This window comes from Gadus macrocephalus, chromosome 14, assembly GCF_031168955.1.
Source record: "Gadus macrocephalus chromosome 14, ASM3116895v1".
Classification (NCBI taxonomy): domain Eukaryota; kingdom Metazoa; phylum Chordata; class Actinopteri; order Gadiformes; family Gadidae; genus Gadus; species Gadus macrocephalus.
Genome location: NC_082395.1, coordinates 15465995 through 15491795, shown reverse-complemented (window position 1 = coordinate 15491795; position 25801 = coordinate 15465995). Strand labels below are relative to the sequence as shown.

The 25801-nt window shown below is 40.5% G+C and overlaps 2 protein-coding genes across 16 annotated transcripts; both read right to left on the bottom strand.

The window, feature by feature from the left end:
* Window positions 1-1123: 1123 nt before the first annotated feature.
* Window positions 1124-12262, bottom strand: LOC132471831 (kinesin-like protein KIF23). 14 transcript variants are annotated; one of them, XM_060071135.1, is made up of 24 exons: window positions 11902-12262; window positions 11315-11381; window positions 11039-11167; window positions 10754-10859; window positions 10519-10655; window positions 9236-9348; window positions 8927-9100; window positions 8227-8268; window positions 7313-7425; window positions 7085-7206; window positions 6804-6906; window positions 6646-6725; window positions 6443-6562; window positions 6190-6349; window positions 5921-6082; window positions 5549-5715; window positions 5024-5197; window positions 4614-4826; window positions 4035-4355; window positions 2431-2664; window positions 2130-2218; window positions 1960-2005; window positions 1761-1795; window positions 1124-1664 (listed from the first exon to the last, which is right to left on the bottom strand). In XM_060071135.1, the coding sequence occupies exons 1-24, from the start codon at window positions 11913-11915 to the stop codon at window positions 1649-1651; spliced, it is 2937 nt and encodes a 978-aa protein (XP_059927118.1). In that variant the 5' UTR covers window positions 11916-12262; the 3' UTR covers window positions 1124-1648. The 14 variants fall into 14 exon arrangements, with proteins under 14 accessions (XP_059927118.1, XP_059927119.1, XP_059927116.1 ...); XM_060071136.1 differs by having other exon boundaries at window positions 8927-9097; window positions 11902-12256; XM_060071133.1 differs by having other exon boundaries at window positions 1960-2008; window positions 11902-12254.
* Window positions 12263-13506: 1244 nt separating this feature from the next.
* Window positions 13507-24717, bottom strand: paqr5b (progestin and adipoQ receptor family member Vb). 2 transcript variants are annotated; one of them, XM_060071523.1, is made up of 8 exons: window positions 24551-24717; window positions 22909-23036; window positions 19904-20109; window positions 18644-18770; window positions 18489-18533; window positions 17716-17812; window positions 16764-16908; window positions 13507-14765 (listed from the first exon to the last, which is right to left on the bottom strand). In XM_060071523.1, the coding sequence occupies exons 1-8, from the start codon at window positions 24602-24604 to the stop codon at window positions 14527-14529; spliced, it is 1041 nt and encodes a 346-aa protein (XP_059927506.1). In that variant the 5' UTR covers window positions 24605-24717; the 3' UTR covers window positions 13507-14526. The 2 variants fall into 2 exon arrangements, with proteins under 2 accessions (XP_059927506.1, XP_059927507.1); XM_060071524.1 differs by lacking the exon at window positions 18489-18533.
* Window positions 24718-25801: the final 1084 nt, after the last annotated feature.

Here is a 25801-nt window from a genome sequence, read left to right as displayed (position 1 = left end):
GTACCTATTTGTTAGTTAATAGTAATATATTTTTTTTTTTACTAAAAACATTTTTACTGCCATTACGAATGTTATTTTAACTATCAAGTTCATTCATTACAGATGAAATAGTATCTAGAAAGATAAAAATAAAAGTAGTACGATTGGAATAGCTACTAGTAAAACTGAAATGTTAGCAGTAAAACTAATCGTTAACTACATATAAATACTAGTATCTTATGAATAGTTCGTAGAAAAACGGAAAAAGATACTAGTCACTCATGGAATAGTGACTAGTAGCCTAACTAAAGAATAACTCCTAATAACACTAGTAAATCCTGAGGAATTAATCTAAAAACAGCTTGCCCTTAACTAAAACTACAGATTAATCAGAATCTGTCTAATTTGCTGTAGGTGTTTAGTTCCACCTGCTGTCCAACTGCTACACTACAAGTAGCCTTTTTTAAGTGCTATAAATATACTGTATGCACACGTCATCAACTTTACATGTTTGCACTATACTTATTGCCTTTAATATTACCCAATCTATAATATAGATTAATTTAGTCTAACTTGATATATACATTTATTTTCATGTAAACTGACATGATTAGTTTGACTAATTTCTTCTTCAGAAGCGTCAGCTGTTGCCGTGTCCAGCGTTGCGTCAGCTGATATTTTGGAGGATATAAAAGCTTAGAATTATTTTTAAAATGGGATGCTAGATGGATCAATGGACTGTCTACTCAATGAAAAATATGCATTAAGATGGAGATGAATTAGCATTTTAAAGAATTGTAATGACTGCATGACCAACTGGAGTTGATAGAGCGTGTCCCAATCATATATCTTTTAAGGCCAAATAACGTTTCACACAACTAGATAAAGTCCGCTAGACAGCACAACCACACCATATGCCCAGTAATACCCTGAATTTAGCACCGTTTGCAGTGAGGGGTCCTATTTTAATGGATCATAGGGATTTTGTCAAATCCGGATTATACAAACTATTGTTTTGAAATCTTTTTCCTATCAACAAGATTAGCCCGAGTAACTCCATCGTTACCAACAACCTGGACTTTCAATTAACAATTGTATCGCATGCAATAATTAAAAAAAAAAAAAACATGACTGACAACAGATAGTGTTTGAATGAATTTACTTTCACAAAAAAACAACAATAATTTGATCATCCTCAGATTCAGCTAGTGTTCCTTCACTTGCCTTATTTACACATTCTACAAGAGGCTAATTGATCGTCATATCTGTAAATGTACAGTGGATGTGACGGTGTGATATTAAATTAATACATGGTACATTCTTTAACAATCATTCTTCCTGATCATACCATCCATGATTTCAGAATTAAAATGTCACTCATGCACATGTTCCACTTAGAACACTGAAGAATAACAAGTTAATCGCAACAAACCACAAAATGGCAGCTTATTACTTTACATTAAAAAGTTGTTTCTAATTCAATTGAATGCAAAAACTGGCATGCATGTGAAATAGTAAATACAACATACTCCAATCTTTGTTGGAAAAAAAAATTATCCTTTAAATATTTTTAACCATGCAAAAAACATTTGCATAGTTTCATGTTTCAAATTTACTCCAATTGGTCAATGCAAACACCATCAAGCATTTACTTTTCACAACCATTGCCCTAAGGCTTTCTCCGTCTGTAAGAAAAGAATAAAAGTGTCAGATTCTTTGTAAGCAACAACAATGTTTACAATATGTATTTGCTGACTGAAGTTAAACACAAGTTTGCTTACTTTTGGTAGACATGACTTGAACTAGCCGCAGGCACCTATGGAGACAAAAAATATTGATATGCATCTTACTAAAAGCAATGTTTCAGCAGAACTTTATTAGCCGGATGCTAATATTATTGTGTACTGTTGAGCAGTGAACCATGAAAAATAATATATACTGTACAATATATAATAAAATGATGTGGTTTTAGCAACTTACCCTGTTCTCCTGGTCATCAGTTCCAGAGCCAGACCTCCTCTTACGACTACTAAAAATAAAAAACATGATCATAAGGATCATTGACAACGTGTAAAGTTAACAATTATTATTAATGCTCATTTCTAAAAGGTAGCTTTCGCCAAGAGCACCAGGGTTAGGAGGACACGTACCTTGAAGCAGTTGGGCACTCCTGTTTCAGTGTCTCGATGTCGGTGAATTGCACCGCTTGACCCCCTCCCCTTGTCTTAAACACATCGCCCTAGAGAGTTCACAAAGACAAACCATGCAACCATGAGTTATTGGTGAAAATAGGTCCTGAGTCAAAGGCCCCTTATGTTACCTGGGACTGCAACTTCGCGCCGGAGAGAAATTACATTTTCTTTGGCACATTACAAATCAATCACGATCAAATTAAATGCATTTAGGAATCAGGGCAGAGATCAGAAGTGAAGGAAAACCGTGCCTTGTTACCTTAATCAGCTTGGTGTGAATCTCCCCATCAGAGGCAAGCTCCTGATGGGTGAGCACGTATTTGTGGCATTTAGCCAGGGCTTTCTCACTGGGGGCCGACACCTTGATTGCATTGGGTATGATTGGCTGCATCACAGTGTCTAGCTCCAAATTAGTCGACGGTGTGTGGTCTACCCATTTCTCCCCACCCGTGGAATGTGAACGTCTGTGCCGCTGATGAACTGGGGGGGCAGTCTGGTGGGGCCAGTTTCAGTGGTGGAAAGGAGGAGACAAACCAAGACGTTATCAATAAGTTCTAGAAGATGAGACCTCAAAATAAGGTGGCGGCGGCTCGTCGGTGATTGCGATGGTAAGTGACTACTTGCGTGAAGGTGAGGATTAGTGGAGGTTAATTCAAGGCTTATAGTTTGAAATATGAGATACTGGAAGACTACAGGGATATGTTGACATGGATTGGAAGACCCACTTAACCTTTTTGTATTGATCGAATTTCCTCTAATTAGTTTATTTTTTTCTACAGAATTTACTTTAGAAAAACTGCCATACTAGGTAAGGGTTGGATTCTGACCATGGCGCAGAGAAGAAGGTACATTTTGAAGCCAGTTATCCAGCAGCTATCCAATGGAACAGTGGAGGATCTGGTGTGGATAGTGTGGGGCTTAACAAAAACATTTTTATATACCCTGGAGATTTCATGGTAGTTTCACAAATTATTGTATTACTGTATTTATGTTAGGTTCTATATGTATTCATTTAGTCTTCCAGTAGCACATAACATAGCTACCAGAAACACCCACTGCATTGGAAACGGTGCAAAGCAGTAAGTGTCTCAGGGGAGTGTGACTAAGCACTATTATCAGATGAAGTGAATGAAGCATTCAAGAGATGGGATTACCAATGAAGATGAAATTCCAAGTACAATGAGTGATAAACAGCGACGAAATAAACAAACCAAATCAGCCAATGACCTCCCGAATAATTAGTTACTTTCAGGCAATGTCATCTAATGGTACCAGATCAGGATAATTCCCGATGCCAAGAACAATAAGCTTTTTCTTTTTTGAGTGCCAGCTATCCTAGGATGTATTCAGCAATAATAGGCAGATTGCATCTCAAGGAACTAATTCATTATTTTTTATAGAATTACCCATTGTATTTTAAAATAAATATTAAGTTACACAGCGATATTGGGTTCAGATAAATAACAATTGTTGGTTCAAAAATTGTAGTGGAATGGATGATTCTAAAGTTAAACTTGTCAAATTAACTGCTCATTGGACACCATCATGACCAATAAGCGGAAGCTGCAAGTATATACACAGCACAAGCGTAGCAAAATAAGGAGCATAAGCATAAGCAGGTGCACACAAAGAGCCAAGTATCAGGGTTTTAAAAGCAATGGATACATCTCTATCTATAAGAGATACAGCAATGAGATGCATACAATGTCTAAATATCTGGACTAAAACTATGGATGCAGCACATTGCAGTTTTCTACTCAAACAACTATGGATGACATAACAATACAGCGGCAGGACAAACTACACAGATGAGGATCTATCAGCTAAAAGGACATCTAGGAGGAGACGCCAGTACACACTAACCCTTATGCCTGACTCTAGGTCTAGCTCATAGGCCGGAGACGTGGTAGGGTTCTCGCCGTCTGCGGCCCAGTGCCGGCCTCTCCTGCGACCCACACTGCTGCTTCCACCACAGTAGGGACCGGGGTTCTTCCGGCTCCCGTACTGGGGGGTCTCAGGCTGCCTATCCTGCCTGGAGTCTAGGGGAATTCTGTGCTCCCAGTCAGAGATGCAGGAGGCTACTGAGAGACTAGAGCAGGATGTGGAGGAGGGAGGGCCGTGATAAAGATCTTGAGCTGCCCTAACATTGCCTGGGTTTTGGCGGGGAGGGGCTTGACTGAAGTCCTAGAGAAAGGTTAAAAGGAATGGAGCTGTGTGGTTAAGCAATATGGGTCGGTGACAAAGTTGACAAATGCTCAACAGCCATCTGAAGCACAAAAGGGAGGGGCATTACATTAAGTGCATGCAACAGAAATAATTAAATCACCCACAATCAGAACCCCTCATCAACAAAGGATATATTTGCTTAGTTTACACATTTATTACACCATGCAAAACGCACAATTAGAATCAGGGCAGGTGGGGGGGGGGGGTAACACTTACAGGCATCGGCGATGGTGAGGCCGATCTCTTCTGAGTCGCTGGGCGGTCTTTCTCCCTGGATGGCCTTTGAGGTTTGTCTGGACGCTCTGTGGGACCACCGCCTGCAGAGCCGCTGCTGCTCTCCGTCACAATGGCCTTGAGCTGCTTCAGCTTCTCGTCCTTCACCCACAACTGGTTCTGCATCTCCAGCTGTTTAGCGTTCACTCGCCGCTCCTTCAGGCCCACACGCACGCCAGCAAGTACAAGATGACATGAATATTGAAATCAGGTTCAATACAGTCATAAGACCTACCAAAGGACTTGTTATGAAGGCATTTTATTTCTTGGAGCACATTTGATGTTTGAAATTTTACTGCATATTTAACTTTTTGTTTTTTGACAAAATGTATTTCCTAAGAGGGTCAACTTACACACTCCTTCTCCCACTTGTGTTTTGTGTCAGCAACCATGCCCTGCATGCGCTGCTCCATGCGCTTCCTCTCGGACAGCTCCCGATGTAGCCTCTGCTCCCGCGTCTCCAGCTCCTGCTGGAGGGACCGCTTGTCCTCCTCATAGATGTTGGTGGTCTTCTGCAGGATGTCAATCTGGACAGATACCAAGAAACCCATTGAGATGGGGGAAATAAGGCTCTTCCAAAGGTTTAGGTTAGAAGCAGGCACAAGAAATTGCATTTCCTTTTGGAAATGTTATGCCATCTGCAACGTCTTTGGTTCAATAATAATCAAACTTAACAATTTCCTTTGAAAACTCGAATCTTCATAAGAATAAAAATAAAAAGCTTTTGTGCCGTAAATGTCCCATGGCGCAGTTGGACAGGGCTAAAGCCCAAGCTGACGGGCTGAATCTGAGTATGTGCTTATTTGAATAATGTTACAGCCAACTGAAAAGTGCTTTCTCTTTCTGTGTCTAATTTGATAAGAAATGCAGTAGCAGACCTTGTACTCAAGCGTTTTGGATTTGTTTTCCAAACGTTCCAGCTCAGTCTTCTGACTGGATATGACTTTGTCCTTCTCGCCCAGTTTGCCTCGCTGATCATGGATGAAGTTCTCTTTGGCAGAAAAATTGCTATCGAAGTCCTGCAGCATGGACTTCAGTGTGATTGCTGTAGATGGAGAACACGTCATTCAAGTAACCCTTATGACAACCTGCTGGCATAGTGCACTCTCACCCCATCTCCTCTCAGGTGTGAAATATAAATAATTCATATTTGAAAAGTAATTGTAGGGGCAATGCATGTAGGGTAGAGGAGGCACGTGTACACATTTCAGCCATCATTACAATAGCTCTTTTTTGTTCAGAGTGCCAACCTGCTTTGCTGAACTGCTTGGTCATCATCTGGCGGATGCGATGCCTCCTCTCCAGGACCTCAACGAGGCGAGGCAGGGTCTGGTCATCGGTTGCGTCGAGCAGTTCACATGCCGGGAGGGCTGGGAGACTGTCAATGAGCTGGTTCATCAGTTCTGGGTCGTCTACAGGGCCAGAAAAGTCATTAGCAAGCAAAATCCCTTTTAAAAAAGGAAAAACAAGCCCTAAGAAAAAAATGCACAATCAATAGTTGTGCACTTAGTTTTATTACCAGGATTTGATGGGCCCCCTCGCTCTTCGAGACGGCGGGACAGCTCTTCCTTGAAGGCCTGGTTCCTGTGTCTGCGACCAGCTGGAAGAGCATATATTGCCCGGTCAACAGGACGGGCTACCTCCACTTCCTGAGTCATCTCCGCAAAGCGCATCACCAACTACAATAGGCACAGAGTCAGCTTGTAGTCCTGAATGTAGTTTAGCATTTTTTACACGTGTGTAAAGCCATCCAATTGTGGCAAAGTGCCTACCATAGTTTCATCATAATCATCAGCTTTGGGGTTGACACAGACAATCATCCTGACTTTTCCCTCTCCGTCAAAGTAGTTTTTGAACAGATGTGTTACTTTGGAGTCTCTGTATGGCACCATCTGCATTGAAACAGCAAGGTAGAATTAAAACTAGAGAGCCAATTCACAGATAAAAACAATAATTTAACTATACAGCCGCTTACCTTATTTGTTCCACACATTTGATTCTCTCTTAGTACTTCTATGCATGTGCGCAGTGTCATCAAGGATTGGTTGATGTTGCCTGTCAACGAGACATCAGCCAGTATGAGCACTCCGTCCCCTCACCCAGAGAGACGTAGTAAACCAATGTGGAACTGACCTGCTTCTCGTAGGCGGTTACCCTCGGCTCTGGTTCTGCTAGTGCGTTCACTACCAGCCAAGTCCACCAGACACAGCTGGCTCACGTTCACTTGGTTCTTATCCTAGAATTGACCAATTGGCCCTCATGTTACAAGCCTGACTAACTGTGTATGCTAAAAAATATTTCCCCATGACTAGCTCTGCCACAGTATTGTCAATGGCCCAAATTACAAAATAATTCAAAATTGCATTTAAAAACATAACAAGTTGAGCAAGAAGGGAACAGGAAGAGCACGTTACTTGTAAAATGTGGTCTCCATCTGCGTCAAGAGGAGCCTGAGCCAGCTTCACGATGAACACACTGTGAGAGCGACTGGACTCGCGGTTCAGCTGTGTATTTGCGATTCTTCGTTTCTTTTGACCTGCAAAGCAGATAACAAAAAAGAACGCATACATGTAATTTACAGTGGCCTTACACCTGACGCTTCATTATAGTTAATTTAATTTGGAAAAGTTGTAACACTTTACCCTTCCAAAAGACTTCAAAGGCCTCCTCAGTGGACTTCACCTCCACCTCTACACAGCCAGCAACGTACATGTTATGATTCTGATCTTCACGCAAAATCTTGGACTGGGGAGTTCTGAATGAAGTTGATACAGAGAATAAGCACTTGAATAAAAGATGGCCACCAATGCAATGCATCAGCTTTTAGCACAACTTTACATTCACTGTTATTAGAGATGCTTTGATCAGGATTTTTGGGCCCGAGCACCAAAATCATGATTACAGAATGGCAGGGAAATGTGAATCTTCCATATCTTTTGACACTCGACACTGAACGTGAAGCTGCCGCCTTTGCCATCTTAACAGTGACACCGTGAAATCCTGGCAGTGTAGACATGCTGTTACATGCTGCCACTGGCAAGTTCCGCTTTTATGTGCGCACTCGAAATGCAGGGGAAAGAAAGTTGCGCGGGTAATTTACATCACGTGATCAGCTTCTTTGATCTGCACTTTTGGGATTCTCCGATTAAGCTATTTTTGGCTAATATCTGCTGATCATGATCGGCGTCCGATCAATCGAAGCATCTCTAGTTATTATACAACACCATATGTTTTAATTTTAGCAGACATCCATCGGATGATAAACTGTAGATAACAAGACCAACATAACAAGGGGTAAGAAAAAGCCTGCAGTGCTTAAAGTATACATAGCATTTGCACACAGAAAAGGAAGTTGGACAGGTAACTTTCTACATGTCTCCATAGTAAGAAGCAGAAGAAATAGATAATCAGGATGAATATTCAGCCTTGAATCCAAGATGCTATGCTAGTCCATTAGGCAGGGAGCTATGTTAAGAGGAAGACATGTAAGCTACAGCCAGCTTTGAGCCAAAGGAGAATTAAGGCACACATTATGGAGAACATTCTGGCCACATACACAAACTCAGTGTTCCGTACAGGTGTGCCTCCACCAAGCCACCTAATAAACAAGGATTAAAAACAAAAGACAACACATCCAAGGCTATTACCATAACACATTGTATCCACAGTCTGGAGCAAACCGACTGATGTTATACCCACCAAGCTTAATGAATGAGGGAGCAAAACAGTTTTGGTGTCCTCATTGGTATGGCAATTGTTTACTGAACACTGAACTCGATATTCCAATGTGAAAGCCGGTTTGAACAGATCAATTGAGCAGGGCTTTTCTAGGGCTGAGCCCGAATATTTGTTCGATAGGCTGAAATCTATTCAAAACTCCCATTTGCAATGTGATAATTGGAAATAGGCATACTCTCATACCTAGATACGGTGTGTTAGCAAACTCTTATGCTGCATTGAAGCTGTGCCACCAAGTCGAACTCTGACTAATGAGTGGATCTGAAAGCCACTGACGTGATATTTTTTGCGTTTTTAAAATAACGTGTTTTACCAATTGAACAACCGAAGAAATTAAAAGGAAAAAACAAGCAGTTGTACAGAACTAGATTCTGCAGCATTTGGCTCCACCACGATAAACAGGCAGTAAAAGATACGCACTATGGATGAACTTCATAGACCTTCGAATATTTGTTTGGAAACCTAAACTATTCATAGCTTGAAATTATGTATCCGGGCTAACCCTAGACTTTTCTTACTTTGGTCTGATGGGATCGAATGGAGCATCCTCTAGGAGATCATAGATGTAGTTGTTGTAGATCTCAATGTAGGACACAAAAACACTGTAGGAGCTGTCCTCATCCACGCTGTCATATTTACACGCCTGCTCTGGACTGATCATGTCTGCAAACTCCGGGTCAGCCTTTTGTCTGCTTAACAAAAATAAAGAGTGGCATGGAAAGAACAATTAAAAGAGGAAGACAGTTTGCCAAATACATCAAATGTAGAAATGTTGGTGCTGTTAGAGGCATCAATAGAGAACTTGGCATGACAGGTACTGCTACTACCTTGACACGGGTGTTTTTGGGACAGACTGCATGTTTTCCCTCTTCTGTCTCTCCAGTAGGGCATCCACTTGGCTTTGGATCTCCAATCCATTTTTATCATCAGGTTTAAACACCTGAAACAGGTACAAAATAAATCTGTTAGTTTTTTCCTTTTTCACACCAATGGGGAATAACCCCAAAACAGCGGTTAATAAGCTGAGATAATCGAATATCAAGCAATGTAATCGAATATATTTGAATATCAACGAGCTCCCCCCTCCCCCCGTATTTTTTTTTAAATAAAAACACGAACAGAGATTCAATCACAAATGTATTACATGGCAAGTGGGGAAATAAACAGGAATCAAGCCATATCCCGTTAAAAAAAATAATCTTTGTTTGAAACAGGTTAACAACTTAATCAATATCCAGTGCCACTATGCATAACACAAAATTAGGCTATAGACAGCAGCAGGACTAAATAGCCTATCTGCAAGAAATTCATTCCTTAATGTTGTTTGCTAGAAACACCAGTCTATCAACTTGATCTGGATCGAGTGCGGCTCTTTTTATACACAATGTTGTATCATAACTACGGAGAACACACGTTCGGAGCGCACAGACGTGCCAGGCACACACACACACACACACACACACACACACACACACACACACACACACACACAGGTATTTGTGCGTCAATGTTGAGAGAAGCAGGTATTTGTTGCACCCCGTGTGTCTCCACCAATGCAGCGTGATGCTGTCTGCCGGGAGGACTTGGGGTTGAAATGTACCGCTCAGGCCGGCTGCTCTGTTCGTTATCCATTTTAGAAACACGAAATACTATTATTCGCTTGAGTAGAGCGCCCGCCAATGGACGAGATAGCAAACAAAATAAAAACCAAAAGGTCTCATCATAGACGCTCTACAACATGGCACTTTGAAAACCAAATTTTGTGCGCGTGTATATATTAGAATACGGATTTTTCAAGTCATGTTCGAATACATATTAGATTATCGAATAAAAAGTGACAGCCCTACTTTCTATGAGCTCTGCACGTCAGTTAACAGTCCCCGACTCCAGGAGAATAAGAACATGACAAGAACAACCAAGAGATGGACAATAAAGGTGTTTTTAACGACAAAACAATATCCAAATAATGTGATGGAAGCCGATATTCTCAATCAGACGACCCTTGTTCTCGCCACTTAAAGCCATGTCACTGAAATGTACTCATCGCTCCTTCTCCAATAATGCACATGTTAAGCACCCAATTAAAGGAGGGACAAGGTTGATGCCTTACATATCTCTTGGCCTGGTAGGGGCTGATGCTGTTGAAGAGCATGTCCAGGGAGCGGGGCAGAAGCCCTCCTTGTCCTGGTGAGCCCGTCATGGTGAAGGTCTTGCCGCTTCCAGTGACGCCATATGTAAACAGCAGACCTATGGGCCGACACCCACCATACAAACACACGTATCATGGTCCATAGAAATCAGATCTTTTGTATGCAGGATTTTTAAGTACAGTTGCTATTGCTTACCATTCTTACACTGAATGAGGTCCTCAATCAGTGGCTTGGCCACATCCTCAAACAGCTCCTTTTGGGTTGTTTGAATTCCAAAAACCTTTTTGAACGAGTACTGAGTCTAGAAAATAAAATAAAATAAGTTTTTTTGTACCCCGTGAATGTGAGTGTATAGTGTACACCAAACACAATTATTTTATGTATATTTTTAGGCTGCGACTATTCATAAAGCTAAATATGTTTTGTGCCTTTTCGGTTATCACATAACAACCATGAAGGCAAAGATTTTGTGACACTTACTTCTTTGAAGTCACCATTTCGGTTTGCTTTAAGGCCGTCAGGGGGATGCAGCTGAATAGTGGTGTTACTGATCATTTCAACACAACATTCTTCATCATCTGCTCCAAGTGGACGTATCCGGCAGTACACCTAACACAAAACCGCAGAGGAGTAAAGGAGTAGCCTACAAACAAACAGCAATCAAAGTGACATCGTGTTTGAATAACCTTACGTATTACACACAAAAGTGTATAGAAATAACAATTAAATGGTTGAAATTCCCTCCTGAATACTTACCCCAACTGGATCTTTCTCTGTGTTTGACGTCTTCTTATGGCCGGGACGCCGGGGAGTCTTCGCCTTTCTGTGGTCAACGAGAACGAGTGAGCAAGGAAACGGTCATTCCTCTAAATAGAGATAGCGGTCGATTGAACAACACATTCACACTATTACATCGTATTCGTTGAATGTGGACCGACGCGAAGCCACTTTGTTTGAATCTCTAGTGTGCACACAACTTCACTGACAACTAAGGATGACATTATATTGCTATGGCCTTTACATTGTACTAAATGCTTGAATCCCAATTGCATATATATATATATATATATATATATATATACACACATACATACATACATACATACAATATACATAGAAACTATACATTTGTCTGAACTTTCCTAGCAATTACCAACTAAACGGATTGACAGTTGGGTCGCTTTAGCTAACCGGCGGCTACGTATGTAGCATAAATATATATAAAATATATATTTTTTCCACATTATTTCGCATGAAATTTTACACTAGAAACCAGTATATATATTTGACTCTTCGTTCATCATTTACGGTTGGTTGGTAGTAGGAAAAACCCTATTTCTTACCCTTGTCGCTGCATTGTTGTTTTCTTTCCAAAATACAGTGCTTACCGAGCGCCTCTTCTAGATTTGAAAATTCCCTCTCGTAAAACCCCGGCTGGCGTCTCCACCAATTAGAGAAGGAGAGTTAGCAAATCAGCTGTGTAAGTCCCGCCCAGCTATTTACTCTCTCCATAAATCGAGAGACTAAACGCATTTTATCCCAACGCATTTTCGAGTTAGCGAGAAGAAAAAGAACATTATTAGAACAAAAACTAAAAAAGCGACAAGGAATGTCGAGTTTTTAAAAAAAAAAACGGTGATAAAACAACATCTGACATGGGACTGACAGGGAAGTACCTCCATCGGAAGTCCCTCCCTCTGGCCGAAGCCCTCGCCGCTAAACCCATAGAGTGGTGAAGTCACACAAACAACATATGTGTAATTCGGGGCATCTAAAGACTGGGACCAGAAAATAATTACTTTCTCTCCATTTAAGTCCATTCCTATTTTTCTATCTCATAGGTCCCATGGACACTACCGGAAGGGGCGTATCTGCGCCGCTCTAGTTAACAGTTTGTCCCGCCCTCTCTCTGGCAAATATTTGACATTTGTAGTTGTATTTTTTCTTTCTTAAACAAAACAATCACAAACCTCATATACAAACATCACAAGGAAAACAAACTCACAGGACATTACAAAAATGCCATAAAATACCATAAATCTAAACTGGAATCAGAATCAGAAATCAGAATCAGAAATACTTTATTGATCCCCGGGGGGAAATTGTTGAAATGAATGTGGCAATAAGTACTATAACACAAAATTTGGCCCGAATAGCAAGAGTATACATCACAGAAATACAACACATATGATCAGTCTAAAGTGGAATTGGCCGATAAATATATAAATGAATTTAAGGTATGTACATTGAATGCACAAGAAGTGTTAATTTGATCAATATAATCAAGAGGGTTAGAGTAACTGGTTGAGAAGTCTGATGGCCTGGGGGTTAAAGCTGTTTGTAAGTCTGGTATGCTATGTATACTTGCTATGCTATGTACGTGCCTGTATGCTTATGTGATGTCGTACAGACAGCAGCAGTGTGAACAGTCTTTGGCCTGTTTTGCTGTGCTATTTTATGATTTTCAGTGCTTTTCTAAGGCCACATGTGTGGTAGATACCTTTCAAGTTGGGAAGCTGGCAGCCGATGATGCTCTCAATCGCCGCTGTCTTTTATAAGAGGAGGACATCCTTTGCCACCCAAACTTACTGGCCCAAACTCAACCATTTCTATCCAAATTGAATTTATATGGATAAAAGTGAAAAAAAGTGGTGTTCAACCGCCTTACACAAATCGTACTGATTGGGGGCCAAATTGGAGTGTATGCTTATCATATTATATTGAAGCAACTGATAGTGTTGCATATTATAATTATAATATCCCACGTTTTGGATATTTGTATTTGTCCATTGCGCCTGCTGATAATAAGCAAAATAGTTGAGTTCCAGAAAATACATTTAGGAAGATAACCATCACCTGCGTGTGAGTGTTTCTTTGATTTTATTTATACTAATTGTTTGACTGTACTTCACAAGAAATTACTTCAATGACACAGGACTTGTTTAATGTAACGTCATATCATCAATGTTTATTTAAGAATATAAATAAAATACATTGTAAATACTCTCCATTTATCTGCAGTCATAAAGTGGGATAAAAATGTTGTATCCTTTGTAGATGCTATATTTATCTTAAAATAGTAAATGTTATACCCATTGAATATAAAAGAGACAGCTAGCAAATCAACACTGACACAGTAAGCGACTTAACGCTCAAACAACTGCCTGGGGGTTCTTATGTGTTGCTTTAATTTAGCCACATAGCCAAGGGTTTGAAAACTTTTGACTTCATATTCCTTCTTCAACAACATTTGTTTGAAAAAATGTAAAAAATCTTCTTCTTCTCTGTACAAAATTGAATTCAGACCCCAAAAAAGATATAATTAAATAAATCCAATACAGTGTATTTAAAGAAAACAATCATATTTACGTATTGCACATATGATAAGATATAATTTTGCATTGTCACCAATTCCCTTTGGAGCAATGCTATCTCATCATACTCTCATCATACACTAAATGTTGGGAAATCAGAGAAAGGTAGAAAACAAGCAGTAACAAACACTACATTATGATACAAGGTGGATTGCTATTTCATAGCATTCTCTAGCCACAAAGTTCCTAAGAGACTTTTTACTTTTTATCCGCACAATGGCGACTTGCTCCTTCCATTTATTTATCCCTTCATTATCTAATTCTCATTGGTGTCTGACCTGCTAAGCCAGAACAATTCTATTCCATTTACGTTTGCAACATTTAACATTTTCCTATTAAATAAGTGATTTGATTCTAGGAAACAAACGGGAAAGTGCACATCATCCACCTTATCATAAACACATTTAAAGTCAAGGAGCTTCAATCACGGTTATGGATATCCTCAGGACCATGAACTATGTCTCTTGACCTATATTCACAAAAAAACATATAATTGTCCTTAAATACTCCTGTGTATCTAGAATGTAATTTCGAGATCTTGTTTCGTGTTGTTGTTTTTTTTGCCACATCTCAGAGGTTTCCGTGATTTGCACATTACTTGGTTTTTCTCTTGAGGCTGAACGAGGGAAAGAGGAGAGGTAGACTGAAGAGAGTAATAACGGTTAGATTCAGCACCAGACTTAGCAGTGCCACACCCAGCGTGTTGGCAAAGCTGATGGGTAAGGAGTGTGTGAGAAGCCAGTGACGACGTGAGGCCATGTCCTGCTCTATGGCCTCCATCTGGAAGTGAGTGCCCATGATGCTGCACACGTGGAACAGTTGATGGCTGTGACCTTTAGAGGGCGCAAAAACAGTGGATTTAAATTGTACAGTTTGAAACCTTTAACCATGCTGTATATGTATAGACATTTGACTGTATAATAATAGTACACAAATGGGGTCCAATCTAGGCTTCCTCTATGGGAACCTTAGCTTACTCCAGGGAATCACTGCTGTATTCATGGGCAGATTTATTTCAGTGAACAACATTGTGACTATAATGTTAGCATTTGCAGATAACACTTTTTTAAGGTGGTACTTGACAAAATGTAAATCTCTAAAAAATGCATCTATAAATTGCTTTGCGTAAGAAGGTTGTAGGTACGTAATTTAAAGTGCTGCAGGTACGAAAAATCAACATAAAATAAATCACATTATGGAACAGAATGTGAAGAAATATTAGTTTTGACGTGATATATATATATATATATATATATATATATATATATATATATAATATAAATATATATACATATATATTTTTTTGCAGTGGTATTTACTAGCCCAGTCAGCTTTAGCTCGTAGGCTGTCTCGAAATACCACTTTGTACCTCTAGAAGTCACCGTCACTGCTGCTTCCATGAGATGATGAAGAAGTAGCGCTTCCCCAAGGGTGCATTCTAACCTCTTGTCAATCGCTGCATAAATTATAGTGTATCAATTGATGAAAAGTAAATTAACTGAATTATATAATTATATAAATAGAGTTATTTTGGCATTGGTTCCAAACTATTGGAGACAGATCTTCGGTATAATCCCCCGTCGTCACGGAGCCGGCTTTCTTGGTTCACTGGAGAACACAGGGCTCCGCACGGAGAGTAGCAAATAGAGTGGAAAATAAATAGATAATTTGCGTACCACAAATGTTTTGATTTTTTTTAGGATTTAAGAGACTTGCATGCAAGAATGAGCATAAATTATCTGAGTGTAGGCTACAAACGCGATTAACTATTTACAAGTGCAAAAACGCCAACATATTCTTATTTTTTCGGACAAAAGCCTCGTAATGAAAGTTCCTCTGCGTCTCTCTCAAAGATCGCACCATCTTTCCCCGTCTTCGTTTAATGCAACTGCATCACCTTCTCTCACTTGATCAGCAGCTCGCGGATTTCACTGTCTCTCCAGTTAGAACTACTCATGTTGAAAGCCTGATATCCAGATTGAACCGCGACATGGAGGAGGAAAGGATAGTTGCCTGAGATTGTCTCCCGCCAGAGCCCGCTGCCGCTGGACTTCAGGGAGTCAAAGCCAAAGTTCCTTTCCCCTATTCCTTCTCAACCATGGCCGAGATAACCCCCACTACGAGTCTTATTGTTGAAGGACCAGAGACGTCAGAGAACCCGGCGCAGTCTAGTCTTTTCACCAAATGGGAGCTTTACGCAAGCTTGCGTTATTGTGTTGTGTGTTATGCGCCATAATACCAACAGCAGAACGGATAGCCAAATAACAAAGAAGTGTAAAACATTTGCGCCAGATGTGTGTGTATCCACACACATGTGGCGCTCCCCCGGTCGTAGCTCATTGTCTCATTGGCGGGCCAAATTCGCAAGGCGGGCAGAGCAGAGAAAGGGAAGGTAACCTCGCCCCTAATGACGACATATGGGGCAAATTTGGCCCGTCTGAGGTTTAGTTTTTCCAAAGGCGGAGCAGGATACCTAGTGCTTGTTTTAGACCTAACACCATTTCTAGCCAGTGGGGGACCATAGGCAGGCAAGGGGAACTCATCTTATTGTTAGAAAACCTCATAAAGTGAAATTTTCATTCCATGGAACCGTTAACATGTTTGCTTAGTTAGCTGTTTGTTGATACGCAGTTCAAACCAATTAGAAAACGGGTAATACCAAAATCTCCTGGAAAATGCCACCCCCAATTTGTTTTGAGGGTGGATTACTAATTCGGCCTAATCATACACGTTGCACGTTAAAGGGTTGCATATTATTGACTTTTGGCAAGACGAATAAAAGGCTCCCATTCAGAGGCCAGTCTTCAGGCCACTCTAGAGTTTAGTCTTACCTATGTAGTCGAAGCTTCCAGGGGCAAGGCGCTCAGGCAGATGTGTGGCAAACAGGAAGGCTGTGAGGAAGGCTAGGGCAATGTGGTAGTAGTGGAGAATGTTTGCGCCGTTGTCCGTACAGCCCTCGCCCGTACAAAGAAATACCTGTAAATTAAGTTAGGGTTGGGTCTTAGTAAAATGACCCATGGTCACTCCAGACCCTCTAGTTTCTAGATGCGTTTTGTCTATGAAATATACAATATCAGACTTAACATGCAGCAGCCAATCAGCTCTTTACAAGCCATGCACACGTCAATCAAACTGATTCCTTAGCGGAGGTCTGTGCTCAACTATGCTCAAAATCTAAAACGTAATGGGTACAAGACTGTATTATCATGCCAAACATAAAATTACTATAATCACATGCTAGGGCAGTTTAACTCTAGCATGTAAGCCTTGGTTAAAATGAAACCGTTGAGTTAGCTGTTTCTACGAAAGTTTTGGACCAGAGTGTAACCAACCCAAACAGTTTTCCAAAGTTGCTGTTCCAAAGTAAGTGACATTCTCTGTTGTGAGCTTTCAAATCTAAGTGTTTATCCTCCAATAGCCCTTGAAAAAGGCCATGAAAAGTACAAATAAATATAAGAATAATAAAAACCAACTGGCTCAGAGAAACTTAAAAGATGGGTAGATACTGAGGTCTTTGGAACTCATGGTAATTAGTTATGAAAGCATTTTCATGGAATTTGGGACTTTGAGTGGAACAATACTTCCTAGTTGAATAGCACTAACCCAATGTGTGTGTGTGTGTGTGTGTGTGTGTGTGTGTGTGTGTGTGTGTGTGTGTGTGTGTGTGTGTGTGTGTGTGTGTGTGTGTGTGTGTGTGTGTGTGTGTGTGTGTGTGTGTGTGTGTGTGTGTCTGTGTGTGGGTGTGTGTGTGTGTGTGTGTGTGTGTACGTGCATTGCCCTTACCCTATAAAAAAGAGGAATGTTGTCGAACAGGTAAGGGTAGGCAAAGGCAAGGATGCGGAGTGCCTTCACTAACTTTGGAGTTTTGACCTCTGGAAATCTAAAAATAGAAAAATGTTGCATGAATATTTTTATGGACCGACCAAGAGTAGTCCTTCTATGGATTGAATTACATAAAATGTAAATATGACTTTTGTTTGATCGTAATACACAAATACACAAACACACTGATGATGTTTGATTTGACTAAAAAAAACATTACTAGGCCTCACCACAACAAATATTAGGAAATAATAAAACTAATAATAAAATTACCCGTGGCAATATGTCCCCATACAACTTCACATGTAATTACATGTATTGCTTAGTTTACTCAGTATCTACCCATCTTTTAAGTTTCTCTGAGCCAATTGGTTTTTATTATTCATATATTTATTTGTACTTTTCATGGCCTTTGTCAAGGGCTATTGGAGATGCTGTTAAATATCTTCACAATGGAAGCCATTAGAGGCTTCCATTGTGAAGATATTCACAATTCACAATTCACAATTGCACTGTCACCATGTGCAGAGGAGAAAACGTTAGTCAAACCAGTTCTATGTCACCGACAGTTGAAACAACAGATGCAAGAACACCCCAGGAGTTAGTTAGCTTAATAAACTAAATGCCCCTTCAGGAAACCAATAGTCAGGGTGATCAAGAGGATGAATATAGGCAACGTGGATTGGGAAGGGCGTAGCAAGACAGGATAAGCAGGAAATAATTATTGTTATTACCTCTTTAATGTCTCATGATTATATTGTAGAAATGGTACACCAAGCCTTGGTAGAGAAGAAAAGTGAACAAATTAGAGAAAAGATAAGGTCAAAGCAGGACCATCAGAGCTCGTCCAACATTTAAGCATGATTCATGTTCCTGTTTCCATATGTACCTTGAGTAGCAGGCCATGGTGGTGCAGACAAGTGTGTTGACCACTGCTACAGTGACGTAGCTCTGGTGGAAGATGCTGTTCACCCACTTGTCGGGGAATACGTATGCAGAGTACGTGATCGCTGACCCTGAGCATGTGCATAGGTAGATGGAATGATGATTAGGTGGGGTTTACATGTGCAGCACGTGCAACAATGCGTTCAGTATGCATTTTAAATGTGACGGTTAGCGATAGTTAAAGGTGTACTTAAGGGTGTGGCCATGTGGTCATGCAACATTTCTGTGTGCTTGTGCATAGAATACAAATCAAACAGAGCTTGAGCCCAAAGTGTTTGTCTGCCGTCTAAGCAATATGCAGCTTTTTTGTAATGTAAAAGCCTCTCAGAATATGTATAATGTTATATAGCCCTTAATCAGAGGCACAGTCTCAAAGGGCTTAACTGGCCATATATTGATGCCATCTATTTATTGATAAGTCTGGTTGCTTGACTATATATATACTACGCTATGAACAGATTATATATACCATATAAGTATATTATGTAACCACATGGTACATTTTATTGAATCATAATTTATTATATACCTTCTGTATATGGCTGACCACAAGATTGCATGCAACCAAATGTGCAACCAAGGGTTGGCTTGGCTCAGAAGGTACAGCGGGATGACTTGTAAACAGAAGGTTGCTATATCAATCCCTGAGCAAAACACTGAATCCTATTTGTCATTTTATTAATACTCAAAAAAACGGAAACAAGCACACGGAGAGAAGGTATAAGAAGATGATAAAAGTAATCTGAAGCTTCTGTTATGCAAATGGTGAGGTGTATCATGGAAGCTAGTGTTAAGTTGCTGGTTAAACACTTTCTACAAATATGAGTCTAAACTTTTTGGTGTGCCAAAACACACCAAAAAAAAGCGTAATCCTAAAACACATGCAAAAAACACATACGCTTCCACTCCACTCCCATGTTAACCATGAGCGCTTCCACACTGCAGGCAAAGCTAATGCGCATTGCAGAGGTAATGTATATTAAATGTATATTTATATTTATTGCATCTCCGCCTCCGATGTGAAGACAAGGTTGCGAGAAAGTTTCGCTTGAACTTTGTGTGTGGAGGACTAAGCATCAGCGATCAACACACATCTATCATAATACTGTATGAGGATAGATTAAATAACTTGCTGTATTGATATAGATATCTTCTCTAGTATGCATGTATTCTATCTGGATTCCCTCGCACCACCCAGGCTCACCCAGGCTGTATAGGCTGAGGGCGCCGTAGTCGAAGAAGAAGCAGATGTGCCGCGCCCGGGCTGACATGGTGCTGAAGGTGTGGGCACAGCTGGAGGCCAGTGGGTACGTGCAGCATGACGCCAGGAATACCAGCAGGGGCCAGGAGAAGGAATCATGCCACGCCGTGTTCATCAGCACCACCATCACCAGCTTGTACAGGAAGTACCTGCACAGAGGCACAGAGGTCAGAGGTCAGCTGGAGCGTTGCATGGAACCCAGGGGAGCAGGGATCTTCTATAGGCAAGAGGGGGGGATGGCAATATTTGTTATTGTTCTATGATGCCACATGCACGCGCACATACACACGCACACACACCGTGGCAATTATGGCACAGGAAAATAAGGGTAGCTCTGTAACATTTACATGCATTCATTTCCTGCATTTTTGCTTTATACCCTGAAAAATTTAGAAGACAACAGTCATATCTACAATTAAGTATGTTCTTTAAACAGATAATTTTTTATTATTTTGATTTCTTGTTTGCTTATAGGTTGTTAGGCAATATGATGGAGGAGATACTTTTTTCCTCAGGCAACTATAGTGAAAGAGAGAAATATGCATGAAATCGATTATAAAGGGTATGAGTTCTAAATGATCATTCGCCAAGATGTGTAGGTGCACTGCAGAGAACACCACTCTCCTTATAATTAAATAATTATAAGGAGAAATAATAATAAATAATTCAAGAAGACTACCTCGCAATGCAAGCCTAACTGTCACTCAACCAACAGCCAAGAGTACAATAGAGACGGCTTTCGATTTTGAAAGCCTGGGTTGGCCTTATTTATCATGTTGTAATTGTCATTGTCATCACTTTTCAGAGCACCTCGTTAACAAATCTGTGGTATTTGTGTGTTTCCCCATCGGTGCACTGAGCGCTTGTTGTGTCATCAGAGCACGATGAGATGATGGGCCGGAGGCCAATAGCCCCACTCTACCGATGACACTAACACACTCACACTGGTTCTTTCCTTCTCAAAATGCCCACAGTACTAACCCTTGTGTACACAATTGCGTGTAAACACACACGCCGAAACACAAACACACACACACACACACACACACACACACACACACACACACACACACACACACACACACACACACACACACACACACACACACACACACACACACACACACACTGATGTTATTTCATTTATACCTACATACAGAATCTTGACCTGGATCCGGCAGATGCTTCATGAACCACCTCCAGAGTGCTAGCCCCCAAACCATGATACCAGAGGCATCAACACAACATTACTCTTCATCAACACACACACGCACGCACGCACGCACACACACACGCACACACACACACCCACGTGCACCCAGCATCTCTCCATGGACACAGCCGATTGGAAGCAGCACTCTGTAGCCCACAGAGAGGATGTACAACGTGGCTTGTGGGAGACATTTCCTTAGTGATGGAGCTTAATCCTCAGGCCTTTCCAAGACAAACACCACCAGTCACATTCCCTGTTGTTAACAAGCTTACAGACACACAAACTACGGGAATATTTAATTGTCATTGGTTTTCACAAAAGTTTAAAGAAACCGGACCAGTTTGTGTGGCAGATTGCAGCTCATTCAGCCTGTCTCTGACTCATCTTCTGGGATACTGAGGTGGAATCTGTGGAACCTGTTGGGCCTTTTCCATTCTCTATTGACTTGGGTTATTTGATTCCTGTTTGTTTAAACTGGCAGAATATGTGTCCACCCGTCTTCTCTAGACAGTGGTACTTCACTCCTGAGTACCAGTGGTGAAGTTGTATCCTTCTATTATTACTTTTACGGATGATTATCTACACAGAGTCGTCCAAGTACAATACAGGCTAAACCGCTTTCTTTTGGTTTTCCATTGTGCTCATAGGTCAAATGGGTAATACCATTTGGAATTAGAGTTCATATTTGTTTTGAATCAGCATTTTGTAGTTTTTTGGTAGAGATGGAAGGATCTACCCTAAGCCACTGTTCCCATGACAACATCTCAAACGCATCTGACAGCAATGAGAGATACATTGTGTTCCTTGTTGTTGGAAGATTTGGTGCTACACATTATAAACCACTGCAGTACTATGTAGTCTACATCGTAGAGGTGATCAATGACAAACCTTCCATTGTTCATACAATACAAAGTCAATACCAATGAAAGACATTTAAAGCAGCAGTTGCGACCACTTGGCAGCACTTGGGCAAAATGTGGTATTTCTTTACAGAAAGGTTAAGCATCATTGACCACTTGCAACAGTGAGCTAGCAATTTGTCTAGGCCGGGTTTATTTCTGTAACTGGATTAAATGATATAACATTAATATTATTTATTTTTTATAGATTTTTTTCATTCTAATATTGTGAAGGTGCTTAAGGAAGGCATTGAGAGTTGTAAAGAGGGAGAGCAGAAAAGAGAGAGCAATGTTTAGAAAATCAACCCATAAAAGTACACCATCACCCAGCCATTGATGTGATCATTACCGCTGTGTGTACAAATGTGGTGGAAAGTTAAATGGAGATGCCCAGAATCAACCAGGGTGGCATGTAGCTCGGAGGAAGGGCGGTTGGCTGGTAACCGCAAGGTTGCTTGTTCGATTCCTAGCAACTCCTAGCTGAGCGTCGAGATCCCTCTAACCCTAACTAACTGTTCCCGGCCAGCTTGCACGGCTGACGCAGCCGTCGCAGCCGTCGGTGTGTGAACGTCAGGCAATATTGTAAAGCACTTATGGTTGGCCTGTGGTTACAAAAAAGCGCTATATAAATGCAGTCCATTTACCAGTCTATTCCAACCAGGGAAGGGGATGCCATGAATGGTCAGAAATGAGCTGGTCTTAATGGTGTCATACATATAAAGACACACATTCTTTCAACAAGGACAGATATTCTCACCGCGTATTTCCCACACTAATATGGCATTTCTAACAAATTGACTACACTAAGAAGCAGGTATGGGTTTTTGTTATGGTACCAGGTGGGCAGAAAGTGGGTCCAGATGTTGAGCGTCTCATTGGTCAGCTGGAAGAGGCTGAGGACGCAGTCGGTGGCTGAGCTACAGGGGTGGCGGTAGCCGGAGATGATGCTGTCTTCATGGAATACCTGTGGAGACCAAACACACGGTTCAGTGTGGATCACTGCTCTGCCTGGCTTACAGAAAAGCACTACATTTGTAATGCTTTTGGGGTGGATGCTTTTACTTTAGTTAACCTTTAGTTAAGGTGCAGTGTGTAGAATTTAGCAGCATCTAGCGGAACCAATTTGGGAGAAAGGGCATATAATATTCATAAATATGATTTAATTAGTGTATAACCCCATGAAAATAAGAATGTTGCAATGTTCAACCTCAATGCTAGATAACACTCAATCCTACACACTGCACATTAGGGTTAACTATAGAGCACAACAGTATGGTTTCAAGTAGCACTAGCAGTGCTATTTAATAATTTGGGTAGTGTTAAAACCAGGAATATTTAATGAATTAATACGTTACTGGAATGCAAGACTGAATTCACAAGTATTACAGTCACTCTTTAGGAATTGGTCGAACTGACTTTGATTCACGTTCAAGAGATGATTGCAGTCAAGAACAAAGGAACGTACCATGCCGCCAACATTACCGTATATACAGTATATGAAACACTATACATACACACACACACAATATATTATGCACCTTTTATTAACAATTTAAACAATATAATAATGACAAAGGTTATAAGATGCAAGAAACACGCTTAACTATTGGCTTGGAAACAATGCAAAAAAATGTTTTGTTCCTTGAGTAGTTCCTTCACTCGTTATTACCGAATGATTGGCTTGGTTCCAGGCTTTAAACTCTTTGTATAAAGATTTAACGAAAAATCAATGGAGAAAATTAATGGGAAAAATTACTTTTGGAACCAGAGCTGTTCAAAAAGGGGGCGGTTACTGATGTGCTCTAGAGAGCGCAACAGTATTCCAGTTACATTTTCATTCAACATTATTTATTTCTAGCTTTTATACTACCCAAATGACTAAATAGCACTGCTAGTGTTATTTCAAATATTTTTCATCGATTTTATATCAACATATTTTTCAACATGTAGAGCTTTCTTTTACAGTATTTTTTTTACAGTATTTACAACAACTCTCTAAACTTCCATTATTCTTGGGGAAATCATGGTTGCTGTGGTAACTTTCCAGCAGCAGGGGTCATTAATGACTTGACTTTCCAATCAAAATAAACAATCAAAGATGTCATGTTACACTTTTATGGGTTATGGGTTGTGCTTTTAAATGACATTGAGAATAAGACGTGATTTCCTAAAAACTAAAAGTTAACTTCTTCAACTTATGGCTTCTACAGGAGCGTATACCATGGTTTCACAATATAACGGCACGTAAGTATACTTTGGATGGTTACGACATAATGTCTTTTAATCAAAACCTTTATGGAGAAAATGTATTGTATTTTTACTTACGGAACCACACTGTTGTGCTCTGTACTATGTATTAATTATATTTAGCAAATAAGTTAACAATGTTAAAACAGAATATTGGTTGCTCACTCATTTACCCCAATCCGGGGAAGCACAATGATAGAAAAGCTCTGAGAAATAGAAACAGCAACTTACTTTGGGCACCTGGTTGATAGTTAAACTTCGAGGTAGTCTGAACAGGCTGAGCATTGTTGCACAGAGCCGGCTGAGTGAGGTCTGAGGAGAAAGGAGGCAGGAGGGAAGGAGAACCAGACTATACTGTTTGTTGTTGCCATGCTGCTCAGGTAGCTCTGCCCCCTTCCACACCTACTACCTGCTCACCTATCTGGAACTTCACGTCTGGCTCGACCACGCCCACTCTTTCTCTCTCACTCTTTATAGCATAATGGTTCTCCTCCCTTTGCTCCACTTCTCACGTTATACCGGTCCTCTGCTCTATTATGGTTTGTGTTCTTATTCTTTATTCTATCCATTTCACATTTTCTGCTAAACACGTTGATAAAACATTTCAAGATGTTAAAAATAAGTAGGACCGCCTTTGAAATCTCTTGCAAAAAATATAATTGTGTGTTGTGCCTTTGGTTTTAGGGTTCCCTAATTCCCTAATAAGATGAGTGAGGTGACAGCCTAGTATGTCAAGTATGTCGCCCTCGTCACAACAATACGACAATAGCATGAACACACACAAACAATCTCAGGACTCCAACTAAATATTAGCTAATACTTGAAGCTTGAAATTCACAAAAAGAGGGTTGTTGAAAAGCAGTGGACAGCTTTCAAACAATTGCATCTCCCATGTCCCTCTGCTGTTGAGGTGCTCCCCTCCATATTGTTGTACAAGGGCCCAGCAGGGCGTTCTTTCAAAGGTCCAGCCAAAGAGGCTAAGGGATGAATGGGAAGCGGAGCTTAGGGTTTGAGTTTCACCACAAGTGAACTGAACAACAAGTACCGCCATAGGTCATTGTCTTCAAATCTTCAAACAAAGGAATCAAACCGGTTTCACCTACTACCTACAACTGAGGCTCCGTTGTCCAGTGTTATGATTTACATAATAATTGGTTACTATAATTACTGCAAATGGTAAATTTGTAACCAAATTTTAAAGTTGCTTTGATTTGAGTGCCAAAGGTTATGGTTGATTATAGTTCAACTGTATGGTAAAGTAATCATTTACTTATTCCACTAGCAGCTAGATGCCAATGCAAATTCAAATTCACCTGGCACCATTCATTTATCATCTCAGTCTATGTGACACAATCATTTTGAAGGTGGATCCCTAGTAAAGTGCACGCTCGCTTTAAGGAAATCGCACACGCTCTTTAGTAAATTCGCACACAAAAAAAAAATAATTGCAACAAAAACGCAGGCAAGTGATTGTCAAGTGGG

Coding starts and splice junctions, on each gene's coding strand:
- LOC132471831 (XM_060071133.1), bottom strand. Junction 9,349..10,518: donor CCTACCAGGCCAAGAGATAT/GTAAGGCATCAA, acceptor TACCTGTTTCAG/GTGTTTAAACCTGATGATAA. Junction 7,426..8,226: donor GTACGGAACACTGAGTTTGT/GTATGTGGCCAG, acceptor AACTTCATTCAG/AACTCCCCAGTCCAAGATTT.
- paqr5b (XM_060071523.1), bottom strand. CDS start 24,604: ATGCTCAGCCTGTTCAGACTACCTCGAAGTTTAACTATCAACCAGGTG. Junction 17,813..18,488: donor AATCATGAGACATTAAAGAG/GTAATAACAATA, acceptor TTCTATTTTTAG/ATTTCCAGAGGTCAAAACTC. Junction 16,909..17,715: donor ACATTCCTCTTTTTTATAGG/GTAAGGGCAATG, acceptor CTTAATTTACAG/GTATTTCTTTGTACGGGCGA.